Source organism: Lichenostomus cassidix, chromosome 3, assembly GCF_008360975.1.
Source record: "Lichenostomus cassidix isolate B80296 chromosome 3, HeHo_3.0, whole genome shotgun sequence".
Classification (NCBI taxonomy): domain Eukaryota; kingdom Metazoa; phylum Chordata; class Aves; order Passeriformes; family Meliphagidae; genus Lichenostomus; species Lichenostomus cassidix.
Window position 1 is genome coordinate 88,408,076 of NC_139483.1, and position 16,817 is coordinate 88,424,892.

At 39.0% G+C, this 16,817-nt stretch overlaps 1 protein-coding gene and 1 long non-coding RNA gene across 6 annotated transcripts in view; one reads left to right on the forward strand and one right to left on the reverse strand.

Moving 5' to 3' along the window:
• Window positions 1–5,111, reverse strand: part of LOC146440178 (uncharacterized) — a 38,394-nt gene extending 33,283 nt beyond the window's left edge. The window contains exon 1 of the long non-coding RNA XR_014851069.1: window positions 4,819–5,111. This is a non-coding gene — a long non-coding RNA (uncharacterized LOC146440178). The remainder of the gene's footprint in view (window positions 1–4,818) is intronic.
• HMGCLL1 (3-hydroxy-3-methylglutaryl-CoA lyase like 1) overlaps window positions 4,064–16,817 on the forward strand; it is a 78,102-nt gene continuing 65,348 nt past the window's right edge. For 4 of the 5 annotated variants that reach the window (XR_014851066.1, XR_014851067.1, XM_085056625.1 and 1 more), the window contains exon 1: window positions 4,064–4,531. Coding sequence is in view for 3 of the 5 variants with exons in the window: in XM_085056625.1 (XP_084912751.1) it covers window positions 4,064–4,531 (468 nt within the window). In the remaining 2 variants the exon portion in view is untranslated. The remainder of the gene's footprint in view (window positions 4,532–16,817) is intronic. The other variant, XM_085056624.1, reaches the window with a different exon arrangement.

The following is a 16,817-nucleotide window of genomic DNA, read 5'->3' on the forward strand; positions in this document are numbered from 1 at the left end:
CTTTGTAAATGTTAAATAATATAGCTTATGACACATCTCTCTCTTTTATGACTCTGTGAATGGGTGTATAACTATGAAACCAGGTCTACACTCACAGGATTTCCTTCTTTTCCTGTGGAGGTTTTACCTCCGAGTTGCCAGCCAGAGGGCCGGCCATGGGGGCAGGGACAGCCTGTGCTGTCTTACTCATGGTGACAGGAAGATCAGCCCATGAGCCCCTGCGGCAATGTATGCGCCAGCAGACCATTGGCCCAGACGCCTCCCCCGCCCCTTCCCCATATATGGGTTGCTTCCAGACTGTTCCTCTTTGTTCTCCCCCTTGAGTTGTACACCGTTGGTTGGTTTGAATTATGTATCCTCCCCTCCCTTGTAACGATTGGTTGTTACCCCTGTCCCTCTTCCCTACGGCTTTCCCGATTGGCCTGTGTGCCAAACCACTCCCTCTCTCCTTCCCCTTAAAACCCTATGTCACTGGGTGCTCAACGGCCATTACGGTCTTCGTCATCTACTGCCGCCGACAGCCTGCAGCCTCCGGAGCTCCAGACCCCGCGCCTGTCCCTGCTTCTCCGCCCTGTCTCTCCTTCCCCGGACCTTCCTTGCTGCGCCACACAATAAACCACTGGAGAACCGCAGACTGCTTGCTGTGCGTCCTTCTGCCGCCGCACCCCCTGCCTCGCGCCATCATTTTCCTTTTTTTATTTTCGACAACATTTTCCTATTCAGTGCTGTGTAATAGCATGAGAATAAAGTTAAAATGTTTCCATTTTCGTGTTTGTTTTACATTGTGATCTAGTTGTCAAAAAACCTGCCATCTGACCAAATTAGTCAAAGAATAGAAAAGAACAGGGTCCAACATCTGGCAAGACATTAATTTGGACTTTCTTCTTGATTGTGTCTGTTTCAAATGCCAGGTGTCTATCACCTGGGATATAGTTTTACTTTGGCAGAGTAAATCTCTTACTAACCCTCTGAAGAATGCTGTCTCTGAATGATGCTGCAGCTAATGGAATACTGATTTACTGCCACAACTGTAAAGGATATTTTTTAACATTGTGTTACACATCCCATCAATTTAGATCAACCAGACCTACCATATGTGAGAAGTTATCTGCATTTTTCTCCAGTAAAACTGAAATGATGAAAGCTTTGCTTTCCCTGAGGTATGATCCAGTATTGGTAGCCCCATTGTTGTTTTTTTTTTTTTTTTAAACCATCATCTTTCTCAGGGCTGGAGCGTATTATTCCTGCAATGCTTGCCAGAATTCTATGGCTTATTTGTTGTTTGAGACTCACCATATGTGTCTTTGATCCCTGCCTAGTAGGCACTTTGGCCGCTTGCCAGTTTGGCACTTATGATTATCATCAGTATGAATAGCTCCCTTGCTTCTGATTCTGTCCTTCTTGCTGTCATCAAATCACTCTTTAAACAACTTTCTTATTTTCTTTTAGATGCTTATAAACGATCAACCTATTTTTACCAGGCCTTTCTTGGCGAAGGTTTTATGTCACACTGCAGGAAATCCAACAGCTTTATGTTTCCAGTCCTAATGAACTGACTGCCAACTACCTGTGTAACTGCATGGGAACAATAAGGAGTACAGAAACATCTCTCATGATAGTATTTGAAGTTACTCTGCATATTACACAAATTTGCTTGTTCTCTCCATCTGGTTGGCTTGGTGGCATGACTTCTATTAGAGATTATTTATTTTAGAGAAAAGCATTCCTTTTAATAAACGTTTTAAAACCTTTGACCAGAACACAGTGTGAGCCAACGACAATGATAAATTCAGAGGAGTATCAGAATGATAAACAGTTTTAAGAGACAGATGGAAAGCCAAAAGCCAGTCATGCGCAATTTCTACTCACTATCCTGATATAGCACTAAACACATCTGAGCCTTTCCATGTGTTCTAGTAAACTGAAGCTGTTCCAAAATGCTGTTGTTGCACAAAAGATTTGCACAACCAAAATAAGGAACAGCACAGGGCACATAAAAGTCCAGACCACGAGAGGCCCACGTGCTGGTAACAGAAAGATCTGCCAGAAGTGTCCATTATTCTTTACATGACTTTGCAAACCCTTCAATTAGTAAATGTGCTGGTATTATCACAAGACAAGGGTATCTGACTTCATGTTATCTCACAAAGTGGACTGGATTGAGTTTCGTAGCCTCTGCAAGCAAAGAAGAGTATCAAGATGATTGTGTGTGCCTAAAACACAATCCTCTTGGAGCTTCTTTCACTCTGTGCTTTCCCATGTGACTTGTGTTTAGCAATAAAATTCATTGTTGCTCTAAAGGTTTTATGTAACACACAGGGCCGTTTTCAATAGAAAAATTATCACACCCTTCTACCAAGAAACATGCAAGTTTCAGATGAATGTGTTTTATTTATATATCTCTTGATTTTGGAACAACTCCTTGCATTTAGAGGGACTAGTTGAAAAACTCAGTGCTAAATTGGCAAGGGTGAAAAACAAATTCTGATTGCAGGGAGAATGAGAGGTAAAACAGAAAAGAAACAATGAGAAACTGTTGCATGAAAACTCCATTTGGGATTACTTTAGAATGTATCTCTGTCATATTTTCCTTCTCTGCCCAACAAAACAGGCATTTCAGATAAAGATGTTCCTTTTCAGCATATTTGGTGGCACTGAGAGTCTTGAAGCAGGTTTGTGACAGTGAACATTCACACTGGATGTAGGCTGGAAGAGCCCACTGAAGTTTTAAGCCCTACAAAAACAAAACAGCAACAGACATAGAAGCAATACCATTAGAAGCGTTTTAAAGTGGAGAAAATAGCGGTTTGATGTCTACACTACCTGCAAAGAATTAGAATGCAGTAAATTTCAGAGGTACTTGTAAGAAAGACGATTAAAGTCCATATGAAATTTGACTTTGGTACTGGAATAACTTGAGAAGAGGCCAGGTAGGTAGGAGAGATACACTTTTATCACCGACATACTCTTAACTTCCTTGCAATTGCAGTTTTTATCTTTTTCCCAGCTCACTATGAAATGTACAGAAAAGTGAAGTTATTCGTCTTAATAAAGTGCCTTTCCCTTCATATACACCACCTCATTGATAAACTTTCTCTCACTGGGAAACAAAAACGAAAGGTATGATTTTTTTTGCCAGCTTCTCTATATTTTATCCCTAACTATACAGGTAACAAGCCCAAAACAATTACCCCGAGACAGTATTTAATGGAAACTTAGTGGAATTTTGAACTGTGAAAATAAAACAATGTTGAATTCACTAATATTTTACTGGAAAAAGGCAGAAAAGATTCTAACTGCATCAGATAGCAATCAGTAAAAAAACCTCCTCGCACTTTTCAGTGGCCAGATTTGAAATTGCAAAGATGACCACCAGCAATATTTTAAAATTTTTACATTGTACTTTAAATATCTTATTTCTCAAAAGCCTTAATTTTCCTTGAAAAACAAAAATTTCCCAGCCAATGAATCAGCATCCAGTTCTGGTTTACAATAGCCATGGAAACAATTTTTAGATGCACAGAACTGCAAGCACAAACGCAAAACTGAAAAAGATGGGGCTTGAGAAACAGAGACTTGGTGGTAAACCCGATAACCCTTTGCAGAAAATGATCGAGGGCAATGTTAATAAATTTAACAAAATATCCCTGATACCTCAGAAAAGCAATGATCCAGAAACAATTTTTGCTTGAGTGGAGTTTGGAAAGTTGGCTGACACAATGAATGCTAAAGGAGCTGACAAAATATAACTTGCTGCTGCGGAGAGAGCTGTTAAAACCTGAACAGCATCCCATTTGCTATGTTTTAAGTTTCTGCTACCCAAATGGAAAGCAGAAATGCCAGTGTGTGCATGAAGCCTCGTGTCACCCGGACATCCGAGCGAGCAGGACTTGGCTTATCCTGCATCGCTTGCACAGCCCCAGGATGCCGAACAGGACACGCAGGCTTGGTCTGGAAGCAGCCCTGTCCCTTCTCCTCGCTCCTGTCTTTCCCCGCTGCTGCCTAAAGCCCTGCCAGTGCACGCTGGGCTCCTTGTCCCGCGGCCGTGCGGGGCGCCGGGGCGATGTGGGGCGGGACGGCTGGCTCTCCCTGCGCCCTTCCCTCCCCGGCTCTCCTCAGCGGTTTCTCCCGCACGCAGGCCGCGCGATTGCAAGCTGCTGCGGCGCCGGCCGAGCTCGCAGCGAGCGCGGCCACCCGCTGCCGCGGCTCCTCAGCGCCCGGGGAGACGAGAGGGGCAGGAGGCGAGAGGGGCAGGAGGGGAGGAGAGGCACAAGGCGACGCCCGGGGCCCGGCGGGCGTGAGGCGGCGGCCGCCGCAGCCGCGCGGGAGGGGACGCGGCGGCGCTCGCGCTCCGCCAATCGCGGGGCTGCTCGCGCGCGGGCCGGGAGGCTGCGCCCACCCTGCGGCGGCGGCTGCCGGGCGAGCCATGGGCACGGTGCCGTCGGCGCTGAAGCACTGCCTCAGCTACCAGCACCTCCTCAAGGAGCAGCTGTGGATCGCGGAGCCGCCCGCGGCCGCGCACCCCGCGCAGGTACCGCCGGGCGCGGATCCAACGACGGGACGGGGCCCGGCCTGCGGGGCGCGGCCGCCACCAGGGGGAGGACGGGGCGCTCCGGGCGCCGCCGCCCCCTCACCGCCCCCTCGCCGCCCCCTCGCCGCCCCCTCGCCGCCCCCTCACCGCCCCCTCGCCGCCCCCTCGCCGCCCCGTCGCCGCCCTCAGGCCCGGCCCCCGCGCCGCTGTTGCCCGTGCCCGCCGGCAGCGCCTGGTTCTCCTCTTTCCCCTCTCCTGTCGTGGCGGGAGCAGCAGGGGGTCCTTACCTAGCGCCCCGCGCCGCTGGGCTATGCCTGGTCAGTGGTTCAGCGCACGGGCGGTGTTATACCGTGTTCCGGGCAGTGCGAACACTGGTGGGCGGTGCTGGGGTAGCGGTGAGGCAGTGGTAAGGCAGTGGTAAATCCACCCAGCAGTGGTCCTCGTCACGCGTGATCAGCCGCTGCGTGAAAATCATGAAATGGCAGGGTGACAGGCGTTTGGGCGAGGCCACGGCGCTGCCCTTGCTCACACGTGTGTGGCGGGTGCGTTTGCTGTCGAGGGAAGAGTCACTGCAGGCGCAGGGTGCGGAGGCACAGCCGGGGGTCACGGAGCGCTGAGGGACGGTGGCTGCTCACCCTCCTGTCTCAGCTGGGAGCGCTGCGGACAGTGGCTGGAGGGAGTGGAGGTTGGATGAGGAGGGGAGTGGGCAGGCGGCCAAATGTACACCGTAGGCCATGACTGTTCTCATCATGGCTTTGGAAGGGAAGAAGTGAAGGAAAGGAAAAGTTACCTGCATATCCTGTCTGAATAATCATTCATTCCAACTCTAACTCCAGTAATCAGCGAGTGCTTCAAACATTAAAAAACACAAGTCAAGTGTAGAACAAAATAGTTGACAATATAATATATTTTAATTTTTTTTAAGGAGCAGCTCTTGTTTGTTGCATATTTCTTCTGTTTTTAGATACGCTGGGGGATCATTGTCCATTTTCTCCCACTATTTGGAAGTGAAATTTAATTACTAGGGAGTAATGTCACTTCAGAGGCAGAGAGATGATGAAAAATGTTCTGAGTGGTATAAGAACTAGCAGCATTTTAATCTTGCTTCAGATGATCTGAGGCTTATATCTCAAAAGATGCTTGTATTGAATGCACAAAGCAACAATTGTGAGCATAGAACTTTGTATAGGTAATCCCCATACAGTTTCCAGCTATCATATTTCCCTGAGAATAGTGTCTATCCAGCATTAAATTTTGAGGAAAAATTTTTTTTTTTTTTTAACTAGAAGGAGAAAAATGGTTTTTTATGGCAAAGAAGTAAAATAGGATTAAAGGACTTTTATGTGTTAGGCATGAAGCAAAGCACTATAATTCTGTTCATGTGCCCTCACTACATTTTGTTGCATCATTTCCTTTAAAAAGATCTGAACATTTAAAACAAATTTCCTTCAAAATACCGTGATATGCCACTTGATTGTATCAGTTTCTGTCCCCCATCAGACAAAGCATTTGAAAGGACTTCTGCAAAAGAGTGGGGTTGCAGTCAAAGACAATCATTAACATATTCTCAGAAAACAGTAGATTAAAAAAAATAAAGGTTTTCTTTATTGTAATGGATAACTTTTATTTTTTGCAGTGCGCTTCTTTCATTTTTATCACCATTTTTCTTCCTCCAAGAATACAGAAAGATGTCCTCATCAGTAAACAGCAAACATGAGAATTTGGTGCTTTTCCTCCCTGTGCAAATTGGTGTGGGTGTGAACTGCACAGTGCACTAATTAAATCCAGAGTTGGTCACTGTTCATGCTTTAACATTTGCTTCTTCATTACCTTGCTGTGATTTTACATGAATCTGTTCAAATTTCCATTTTTCTCCCGTGGATTCTTAAACAGCCCACAAAGGTTTTCCATATGTAGGAGTGCATTCCATACCAACCCTGTTCAAGAAAAAAAGTGTTTCTTGTTATGTGATCTAGAAACTATACTAGCTCAAATAATGGTTGTAAAAAGGTTTGTTGGTCTTTTTTTTTTATGACCAGTGTATGGAAGATAGTTATGGCAGCACCATTATAATGACATTTATGTGGGTACATTAAGAAATAAAATAGGGAAGGGGGTAAAGGTGCAAGAACAGTTTCCCAGAAATAATACTTTCATGGCTGATGAAAATAAAGAGTTTATTTACTTGCTGAAATACTTTCAGGAGTTCCTCAGGATTTTTCTTTAAACACCGAGTAAAATGTAAATGTTGTTGCCAGGGCTCTTGTAAAAATAAAGTTGTTCAATTTTGTCTAAAAACCCCTAAATACATAAAAAATTGGTTATATGCTGTGACTAATTTGTAAAGGTCCAGGTGTAACCACTTGGAGCTCTACTGGAGGTGAAATAATAGGTTCTAAATTGAGTAGTAGGATGTCTTGGTCTTTGTTTTCCCTTATTTTTTCTGTTTCATTTAGCCAACCATTTTTTGGGTGTTTTTAGAACTGTATTTGTCTTTAAAAGATAGAGTTGCTTGAGTAGTGAAGTTATTGAAAAGGAGAGATGAAAAGTAAAAAGCAATTTGGCTATTTAGCCAATACTGGCTAAATAGACAGTAAAGAGAATTGTCTGTTACCTATTATTAGAAGTTACTCATCCCTATTTCAATCTTATTTAGATTAGTTTGTATTGCATGAAAGTTACTGAACACCTGACTAGTCAATGGGACACCACATTACTGTTGCATTGTGATCATCTTTCTCCATATTCTTAATTTCTTAACCATTTGCTTGAAAATGCTTCTGTAATGCTTCATGCAAGGAATACAGTTCAGCTTCATTTTCTTAGCATTACCCCAGTGTATATGGTTTTTATTAATAGGTCTGATTAACTTAATATTAAAGGTCTGTCTAATTTATTTTTACTAATTAAGAGCTATTGTCACATGAGAATTTGTTTAAGCCATGGATTTATATCAGAACTGTAAAACATGCTAGGATCTACTGAGAAAGGAGGTGTCTGTAGATATTGCAGTACTAGGGAGATTTCTGCAGTGATCAAGGTTGTTACTGATGGTGACTCATAGGATTTGACTGTAGTTTGTAGTGTACTTTGTGGTCTCTTGTGAAATGCCTAGGCTGAGCTGCAGGGACGGTGTTTACCTGCTGCTGGTGTCCTCTGGTTTAGCAGGAACCTTCTTGCTGGAGAAGAGATGGTCTGAGACTAACTGACATTGGTCTTCTCCTACAGACTTAATGTTATATTTTCATGTATGCTAGAATGGAATTTTGATGCACTGGGAATATGCTAAGGACACAGTAGGGAGGAACTGGATGGCTAAAGAAGTATGAAAAACTGGGATGAAATTTAAGGATACAGAATGATTAGGTGCTTTGAGACCAATACCCCAAACTAGAAACTGACTTTACTGTTAGAAGAGATTGAAGAAGATCCTTGGAATACTCACAAATCATAGGATGACTATGAGCTGCCAATATAGCTGATAGAAATAAACAAATTAGGTCCACGGATAGAGTAGATCAAGTATTTCCAGTCAAACAGGGAAATGTTGCTGTCATTGCAAGAAACTATCTGTTCAGTTTTAGTTAGTCATATTCAAGGAATTGGATTCCAGCTGGGACAAGTTAGGTCTTGCACCACTGGAATGGTTGGGAAAAGAGAGATGAAATGTAAAATGACTTGGGTTTGTGTTAAGACCTGGAGGATGTGCATGCAGGGTGGGAAGAAGAGGAATTAGCTGCTTAAAATAAAGAAAGATGTTGCTACCATCAAACACACACTTGTACCTAGTCCAAATAATAAATGTAAAGTAGAAATTTAAAAGAAAATTTTCTGTTGGTGACATTCTTTAGGAGCTTTGTAATCACAATAATGAGGGTGAAAATCCTTTATGATTTAGGTTTATTAAGAGGATTATATGATGTGGTTTCCATAGTAGTGAAAATTATTTGATTCTTAAGAGCTTTTACAGTTTATATATAATAAGGAATAGAGGACTAGATGTTTAATATGTTTTAAAATAGAGAACATTCTAAATCCAGTTTTTAAATTACATTGCATGGCTTGCAATACTTTGGAAAAAATAAATTAGTTAAGGTCAGAGCGTCGACTTCAGTGTGAATATTCATCTGCCACTTTGAACTGAGAAATCCTACTCTACAAGGGGATAGTGGCTAAACACAGCTAAATAATAAGCATCTTTTTCTCAGACCCTTGTGTTAATGTACTACTAGCTATGTGTACTGAGGGATATAGTAAATTAAGAATATAATAGGAGTCATATGGTTTGGTGAGGGCTGTCTACACCTACCACAAATAAAGCAATAATAAGTAAAAAATAAGACTCTAGTCTCTTATGCTGCTGGATGTGTCTGTGACTCTAGGAAGTGGAATCTGTCTAAATAATGCTAATGTGTGCTATGTTATCTTGTAGGATTTCTGTCATATGGAATGCAATATCCAGAATCACTAGCAGTTTTTCAGGATATTACCATTGGAAAGTTTTATAACTGGAGAGGAACACAAATTCTAGGTGTTAAATACGCAGAATATTGGGTCCTCTGATTTAGACAGCTAACTTCTGTTTCAGAGTCTTAATTGCAATGATTTATATACTATGTGCCCAAATATCCAGATGCAAATGCACAAACTAAGATTCCCTCATCTCCTCGCTGCATGACACTCTTGGATCAAGAGATGCACCAAGTGTCTTTCTTTAGCATCTTTAATTTGCTAGTTTAGGTTTTGTAACAGATTGTTACGTTTTAAACATATGCTAGAAACCTCTCAAATTTATTTTGAAATTAACTCAAGAGTAACAACAAAGCCCACAGTCCATATGACAATTCTATATATGCCTTACTTATATTTGATGTTTGATGCTTGATTCAAATTACAGCATAAAAAATGAAGTATATGGTATGCAACCTGGGCAGAGACAGCAGACTGCTTTTATTTGAGTCTTTTAGCTACGCCTCAGAGCAACTGATTTGAGACACGCTGTATTTCAAGTTCTGTTTATCACCATATAGGTATGTATTGCAGGAATAAATTGACATTTGCAGGCTCTCTTCAAATTACTATTTAGACTATTTTCATTTTTTAATTTAATGTATCTACTTAAGAAATATTAAAAAAACTTGCTGTCAACAATATTGCAAATTTTAACTTACTATGACAATTACAATATGAAAGAAATACATAGTTGTTAACATTTTTTTTTAAATCTGGTGAAAATTGCTTATAAGTAGAGAAAAAAGAAGGTAGTTGTCCTGGACTTTATGTTGCAGAGTTTATGTTTCTTAACTCTCTCAAAGGATGGCATTATTTAAAGGTAATTAATGAAATCATTATAGAGAAAGTACGTTAATTTCATTGGGCAAAGATTTTTTTTCTCTCTTTCTTTGCCCACATTCTTACCTCATTCTGTGTTTTCATCCTGACCTTCCAAAGTCTTTAGATATTGTGTTGTCTTTCATATAACCTAAGACAAAATAATTGATCACTAAGAGACTGTGAAGTTTCCAGTCCTTCTATATTCTTCCAGCCCTTCTATATTCTTCTACATGCAGAGATACAGAACTCAATAGATGGATCTTTTTCTCAGTGAATATATTTTCACGAATGTCTCAAGAATGGTTTTTTTTTTTTTTGCTTTGTTGCAGATTCCAAGGAACATTTATTTTCTTAATATTCATAAGATGTAAAGCATACAGAGTTATTATAAAAATAAAGTAAATATAGAAGAATATAAATAGAAGAATAAAGTGGAAGAGATTATAATTTAATTCTAAATTCTCGCAATTTGTTAAGTTTGTATCAGCATACTGTGTTTTTTCTTGTTGAATTTGGGAATGATGAATGATATATATGCTGACATTGAAGGCAGTAAATAAAACACACTCCCACTGAATTTAACTGGAGTAGGGAGAGTGCAATGCTGAGCTCTTTCTAAAATGTTCTTTGAAGTCAAGAGGAGTTTCCCCTTTAGAAGATCCAGTCACTAGACTCATGCCTGCTTTTTCAGTCAGGTATTTTATATGCTGTGGAATAAGATCTCAAAATCTCTATTGAAGAGAGAAAGTCCTTAAAGGCTGAGTATTTGGTTTTTTAGGGGTGCCAAACAGGATGTTGGAATTTAAGAGGCTGATAATAAAGTATAGGTTTCACCTAAATGGAGACACCGACTTTTAGTTCTTTTATACCATTGGCCTGTAAATACTGGAGAAATAACAGGAACTTTTTAGTTGATAGAGGTTTATGCTATACTGGGATTATTAAGTGAGTTTAAAATTTTATAATAAAGCTGGAAAAATTGTAAAGGATTTGCGTTGCAAATTTGGGAATTAAAAAAATACACAGGAAGTTTTTACACAGACCCCATATCTGCTTTTTGGTGAGATCCCATTTTTGACTTTTCCCACCTCCATCTCGTTCAAAGCCTAAATATGGGCACAGTGATATTCATTTCCTTGCATGTCAGCTAAAAGAAGAGGATTAATTTCAAACACCCCATGTGTCTGATCATTTTAAAGTTCATGCATCTTGAGATCATTCTTTTCTCATTACTTTCGCTGAGAGTGGAGGTAAGTGAATTGCCTAAGATCAATCAGATCCAAATTTAATTCCTACTGAAATAAATGAGAATATCTTTTATTAAGGATTTTATTTACAATTTGTGGATCTTCTGTCTTTTAGTTTTGGTAAGGAAATCAAACCTTAGAAAATTACTGTACCAGCTGGTCAGACATAGAAGTTTCCATAAAGCAAAATATTTACTGCTCCGAATTAATCAAATTTTCTGATTTTGAATTGTCTGATGTGGTGACTAATAAATAGTACAGTTGTCTCTATAGTGGCTTGTGTCTCACTTTAGGGTTTTTTTTCACTTAGAAGGAATGCTGGGTACCTAGAATGTTTAAAGGTGGAATGTTGGATACCTAGGATGAAGTTACACTTATTTTCTCTCCATTTTAATGACAGGACTATTTTTTTGGTGCTTCTGAGGAATAACATAGCTTCAACTCTTGCAGCACCTGGGTTGAAAGATTCACGTTTATGGAAGTGTGTGTTTGAATTTCAGTTTATATATCAATATCATGGGGTAAGAAACTGGTGCAGTGTAGGTACAGTCCAGAGATAAAGCTGAGTTCTTGTCACCCTTACTTCTTTCACTGCATAAATATTTGAGTTGTTTAAACAAGGTGATGATTCTCTGAAATTTTGAACTGAAAGCTATTGAGAATCTTTAATGTATCAGGTATGAAAAAGTTACATTTAAAGAAATTGTGGAGAGCTTCAGAAAAGTAGTTATTTAGTACTCCAGGCTGTGTTGAATTCTATTGTTTAGCTCTCTCATTCATTTAGCAAAGGTATAATATTTTCTGGGGCATTCTTCTTTTCCCCCAAAGGTATATTTAAAAAGATAGATGAAGTATGAAAGAGGACTGTGTATTAAAGATGGTGTGTGTTATTGTGAACTTGCTAGGGAAATTGTACCACTGTAAAAGTTTGCCAGTGGACATGATAATGCCGATGTGGACCTTGACATACAATACTATGCACTCAGTAAGGCTCATCCATTAATTGAACCTCAGAAAATGCAAGAACAGAAAAATAATAATTTTAAGTGTGAGAATAAAAATGAGGCAGAAATTTGTAGGAAAAGGTTCTCTCTGTCTGTCTGATCCATCAGTCTTCTGTCACATAGGAAAATTTATCAGGTTATTGAAATTCTGAGAGAAGTTGTTTTACTGGGTGATCTGAAGTTTTTGAGATAAGAGCATGATCAAAATCAGACTTTCATACTGTGCTAAATACCTGTAAAACAAATTCAGCATTTTTGGTTTTCAGCGAATGGGAAATCCTTTATTACAGCTGTGTTAATATATACTTATATAGCCTTTTTGGGGTAGAAATGTCAAAATGGTGCACACACTTTAAGCAATACAGTAGAGATTAAAGATTTTTTTCTAGTTTTTAATATGTCAATAGAGACATAATGTGCAATGAATAATAAAAAATTTATTACAAAAGAGATTATTAATCAGATACATATTTTATATTCAGGTCTTTTAATCAGTCACTGTAGAGGAACCAGAAAACTGATAAATGCATGGTTTACATTTCAGAAAAATACTTCCAGGGACAATTTTAAGAGTTGCCTTTCAAATTTAAGTTGTTACAATCAGAAGTAATCAGCTCATGATTTTCCTTTTCTGACTTTTACTGGGTTAGGCATCCTATCAATGGTGAAGATTTAGATCAACATTTGGGACAGAACTCTTAATTTTGCAAAAGATGGAAAAGATGCTGCAAATGATAAGAGGGAAATTATATTTACTGTTGGAATGTTGTAACTGATAGTATTTTTAGATAATTCCCTTGTTAATTGAGATTTATTTTACAGTTTGGTGTAAATGAATGGAAGTTACTCCAATTGTGGCATTGCATTTGACTTTATTTGGATTAAATATTCTTATGAGAGTCATTCTCAGCAGCTCTTGTGACAAAACCACAGATTTATTACATGCAAAAACTGCTAAAAGGTACACTGGTGAAAAAAAACTGTGCTGGGGAGACATTTCTTCTTTGTTAGTGTGAGTTTTTTTGTCCACACAGATGTTAGCTGTTTTATATGGGAATAAAGGTGTTAGTTTATGAGTTTCTTGGAAAAGAAGTTTAAAGGCTTTGAATGGATGAGATGTGTGGACTGAAGCGCCAGAGGACATTGCTGGAATGTTAGGTGAAACCCATAGGGAAATAATTCAACAGCAGCATCTGGAAAGGAACTGTATGTGGCTTTAGGGCTTACTTTTAATGCAAGTAGTTAAGATGAGATTAAATATAGGTGTTAGTATGTGAGAAATGGGGGAACAAGGTAAGTAATGAAGGTATATCATGTGGAACACTGGGATTAGGAAGAAGATTTAACAGAATCTGCAGCTGATCACAGCTGAATTTTTAAAACCCTGGAAACATAATTTGAATTGAGCTATATACTGGCTCCATATAAAGTAAAACATCTTACATGAATATTTTATTGGGGAAAGAGAAGACAGAGTGTAGGCAAGTTCATCGGCCTTGCCATGTCACTTTTGCCTGAATGGGATGAAGATGATGGAAGATTAAGCTACTAAGCCAGTTGGCTATGCAGAGAGGAATCAACTGGTGATTGAGAATTTTCTTGTCTCCCTGCCATTTTTTGATATTTATGACTTGATTGAATTTCCTTAGCACTCTTGTCTGGTGCCATGTGAGATGCCCTTAGGTAGCTGAGATGGCTTAAAGGGTTGGCAGATATCAGATAGGATTTACAGGAGACTCGTGCCCTCTGGCACAATGGCTGGAGATCAAGTCAGATGCACCCCAAATGCACAAGGTGCCTGTAATCAGCCATCTGACTTGTGCACTTGGTATTTGCTGAGTTGTTGATATGCTTCTGGCCATTGCTGACAGTGCTGAGAAGTGACTTCATTCAGTTGGCCGTGCTTCATTGATGATGCCATTTAAGATGTCCTTTAATATCCTCCTTTTATCTCCAGCTTCCAAAAAGTCAGAGGTCCTGTGTCCTCTGTGCTGTGTTTAGGGAACCTTAAGACATTTTGTTTGAATAAATACTTTGACTGTACAAGGATACCTGGGACACCTGTAGACATAACTGTGTAGATACTTAAGTTCAAGTGTTTTAAAGTCCAGTTGAGTCCTATCATTAAGAATATTTCAGGACATTTTGATCTTAATGAGTGGTATGGCTGCATTGCCATTTGGTCCATAAGTAGTATTATCTATTGTGAGTGTTTGGAAAAATCCTTCAGTTAAGATTATGTGTCACGGTACAATGAAAGTACAGCTAATACTATTAAATATTTACTATATATCAACTACTGTACTTTTAGATATCTTTTCTTTTTTTTTTTTTTTTTGTCCTTTGTTAACACTGGCCTTATTACCAATTTTACAACAATACAGATTTCTTTCTCATCAGTTGTGCACTTTATTATCCAGAATATGGAGGCTTGGGGAAAAAAAATCTTCCTAAACATGCAAAGTGAAAGCAATAAAAAATTAGGAGATATCATGATTCATTTTGCCATGACAGCCCTTAATCTCAAACAGTCTGAAATAATATGTTCCCAATTCAGTTTTGTCTTTGTCATAATTCCTGCAGTACCAGTACATTTTCTTCTACTTGTTCCACTTCACTTTTCATATTTGCATGATTAGAATGTGCTAAAATTACTATTATGTTACTATTTACTCTAATAAATTGCAAGTTTAACCAGTTCAGCAGAAGCTGTGACATATCATTATGGGTATGTTTTAGTAAGCTCGTAGAAAGTGACGATTTATTTTAAATGTTCATTTAAAAACTAGCACCTTATATCTATATATCTTTTAAATTTCATTTAAGGAAAAATTTTAATTCCTTTCATTATTTTCAGCTAAATAGGAAGAAAATCATATTCTTTAAATATGCTCACATTTGACTGATTTCATTGTGAAAATGGAAGATTTTTATAACATCAAGAATGGCATAGTGTTCTAGTTATAATTCAAGTTATAATTGCCTTACCATTATTGGGGTGTTATTATGGTAACACTACAGATATTATTTTTCTAAAGAGAATTCTCCTGAAGGATGAGTTGCCAACAATGATGAAATAAATAGCCATTAAAATATTGTCATTTTAAACAGTGTCTTTTGGAAAGAGAGCTATGGAAAACATAGTGGTGGGCCACTATACTTGAATTCATGATTTATTTGATCATTTAGGCCCAGCCTTTGGACACAGAAGGTGTTTTTGATTGTAGCAGTAACTGAGAATAATTGATTTACTTTCAGCTTTATATTTTAATTCTTAAAGATCGATGCAGAGCTCACTTTTATTGACAATGAGTTATTTAGAGAGACTTATCTGATAGGGTGGATGGGCTGAATTTTCAGTTTATTCATTTTCTCCCCCAGTGATATCCCAAAGTATTTTAAAGAGCAAATTACTTACACATGTTGGATTTGTAATGATGATCATGCCTCTGCTTTTTCAATGTGTGTGGAAAAACACCACTCTTTCTCCTTCTAGAATTCTGTCTTTAGTCTTGCCTGTAAAACACTGTACCCACCATAATACTATTACCATAAATAATAGTAAAGGAAAGTGTGGGAGGTTTTGGCTCCAGTGTCATCAGTATGCTGTTGATCTCCGTTCTCTGTATCCTTTTCATCCAGCCCAGATGGCAGAGTATAATTGCTTTTCCAGGCTTTGACCAAGATAGGGATATGGATGAAAGTGAGTTGGCTGTAAATCAGCTTGGTTAATGGAGAAATGCTGCTTGTTAGCCAAGGGAAGCATTTAGGGAAATAGAAAAAGGTAATGTATACACCATATCCTGAAAATACATTTTTAATTTTTGCTGAAGTGACTGGCTGTGTTGGCCTCCGTTAATAACAGAGGTCTCTAGTATCATTAATATTAATTTCATTGTAACACAAGTCTAACTGTGCTTGCCTGTGCTTCTGCTACCACCTGACTCTACTAATAGATTCCTTGATCATTACCTTTCAAGTTATCAAAAATTGTCTGTGACAACAGCATATCAATGTGCTTTTAGGTTGCGTGAACTGTTAGCTGTAATTGACATGGGTATTCAGATCTCTGCAATTCCATGTACTCTACATTTGTTGAAAACAGCAATATTTTTTAGAAGGTGTCATCAGTGATAATTCAAAAATTTCAGTCTCATCCAGGAGACCTTTATTTGACAAATGTGGCCTATTGTTTTTGTTCTGTCAAGTTATAAATGACTTTATGTAAAATACAGACATTAATATTAAAGAAGATATTTCTTCATTTTCAAAGGTAGCGAACTGCCTTTGGGTTTGATTTTATGTTTCTGAGTGTTTTTCCTGTAATGCTACTTCATTTTTGTTTTGATAGCATCCAACATCATGGCAGAGAATTGGACATGGTTTGCAGTTACTCTTAGAACCAGCTGCTGCTTCTGTTAGACAGTCTCCAGTTCCTGAAAATTCCTTCTTTGAAGAGCTGTCAGAACAGCAGTTTTGTTAGCCTGCCATATGCCTGTGGAATTTTCTGACCCACTGGAGCTTGCATTTGGTAAATTTTAAGCCATGACCACTAAAGATGTTTGTGTGACCCTATACTGACATGTAGTGAGTTGTTGTCCTTGGCTGCATAGTTAGAATGTAGCATGGACTGTCATGATTTTGATGATGCCAATTTAAAATGTATAACATATGTAATTCAAGTGTTTACATTTCCTACCT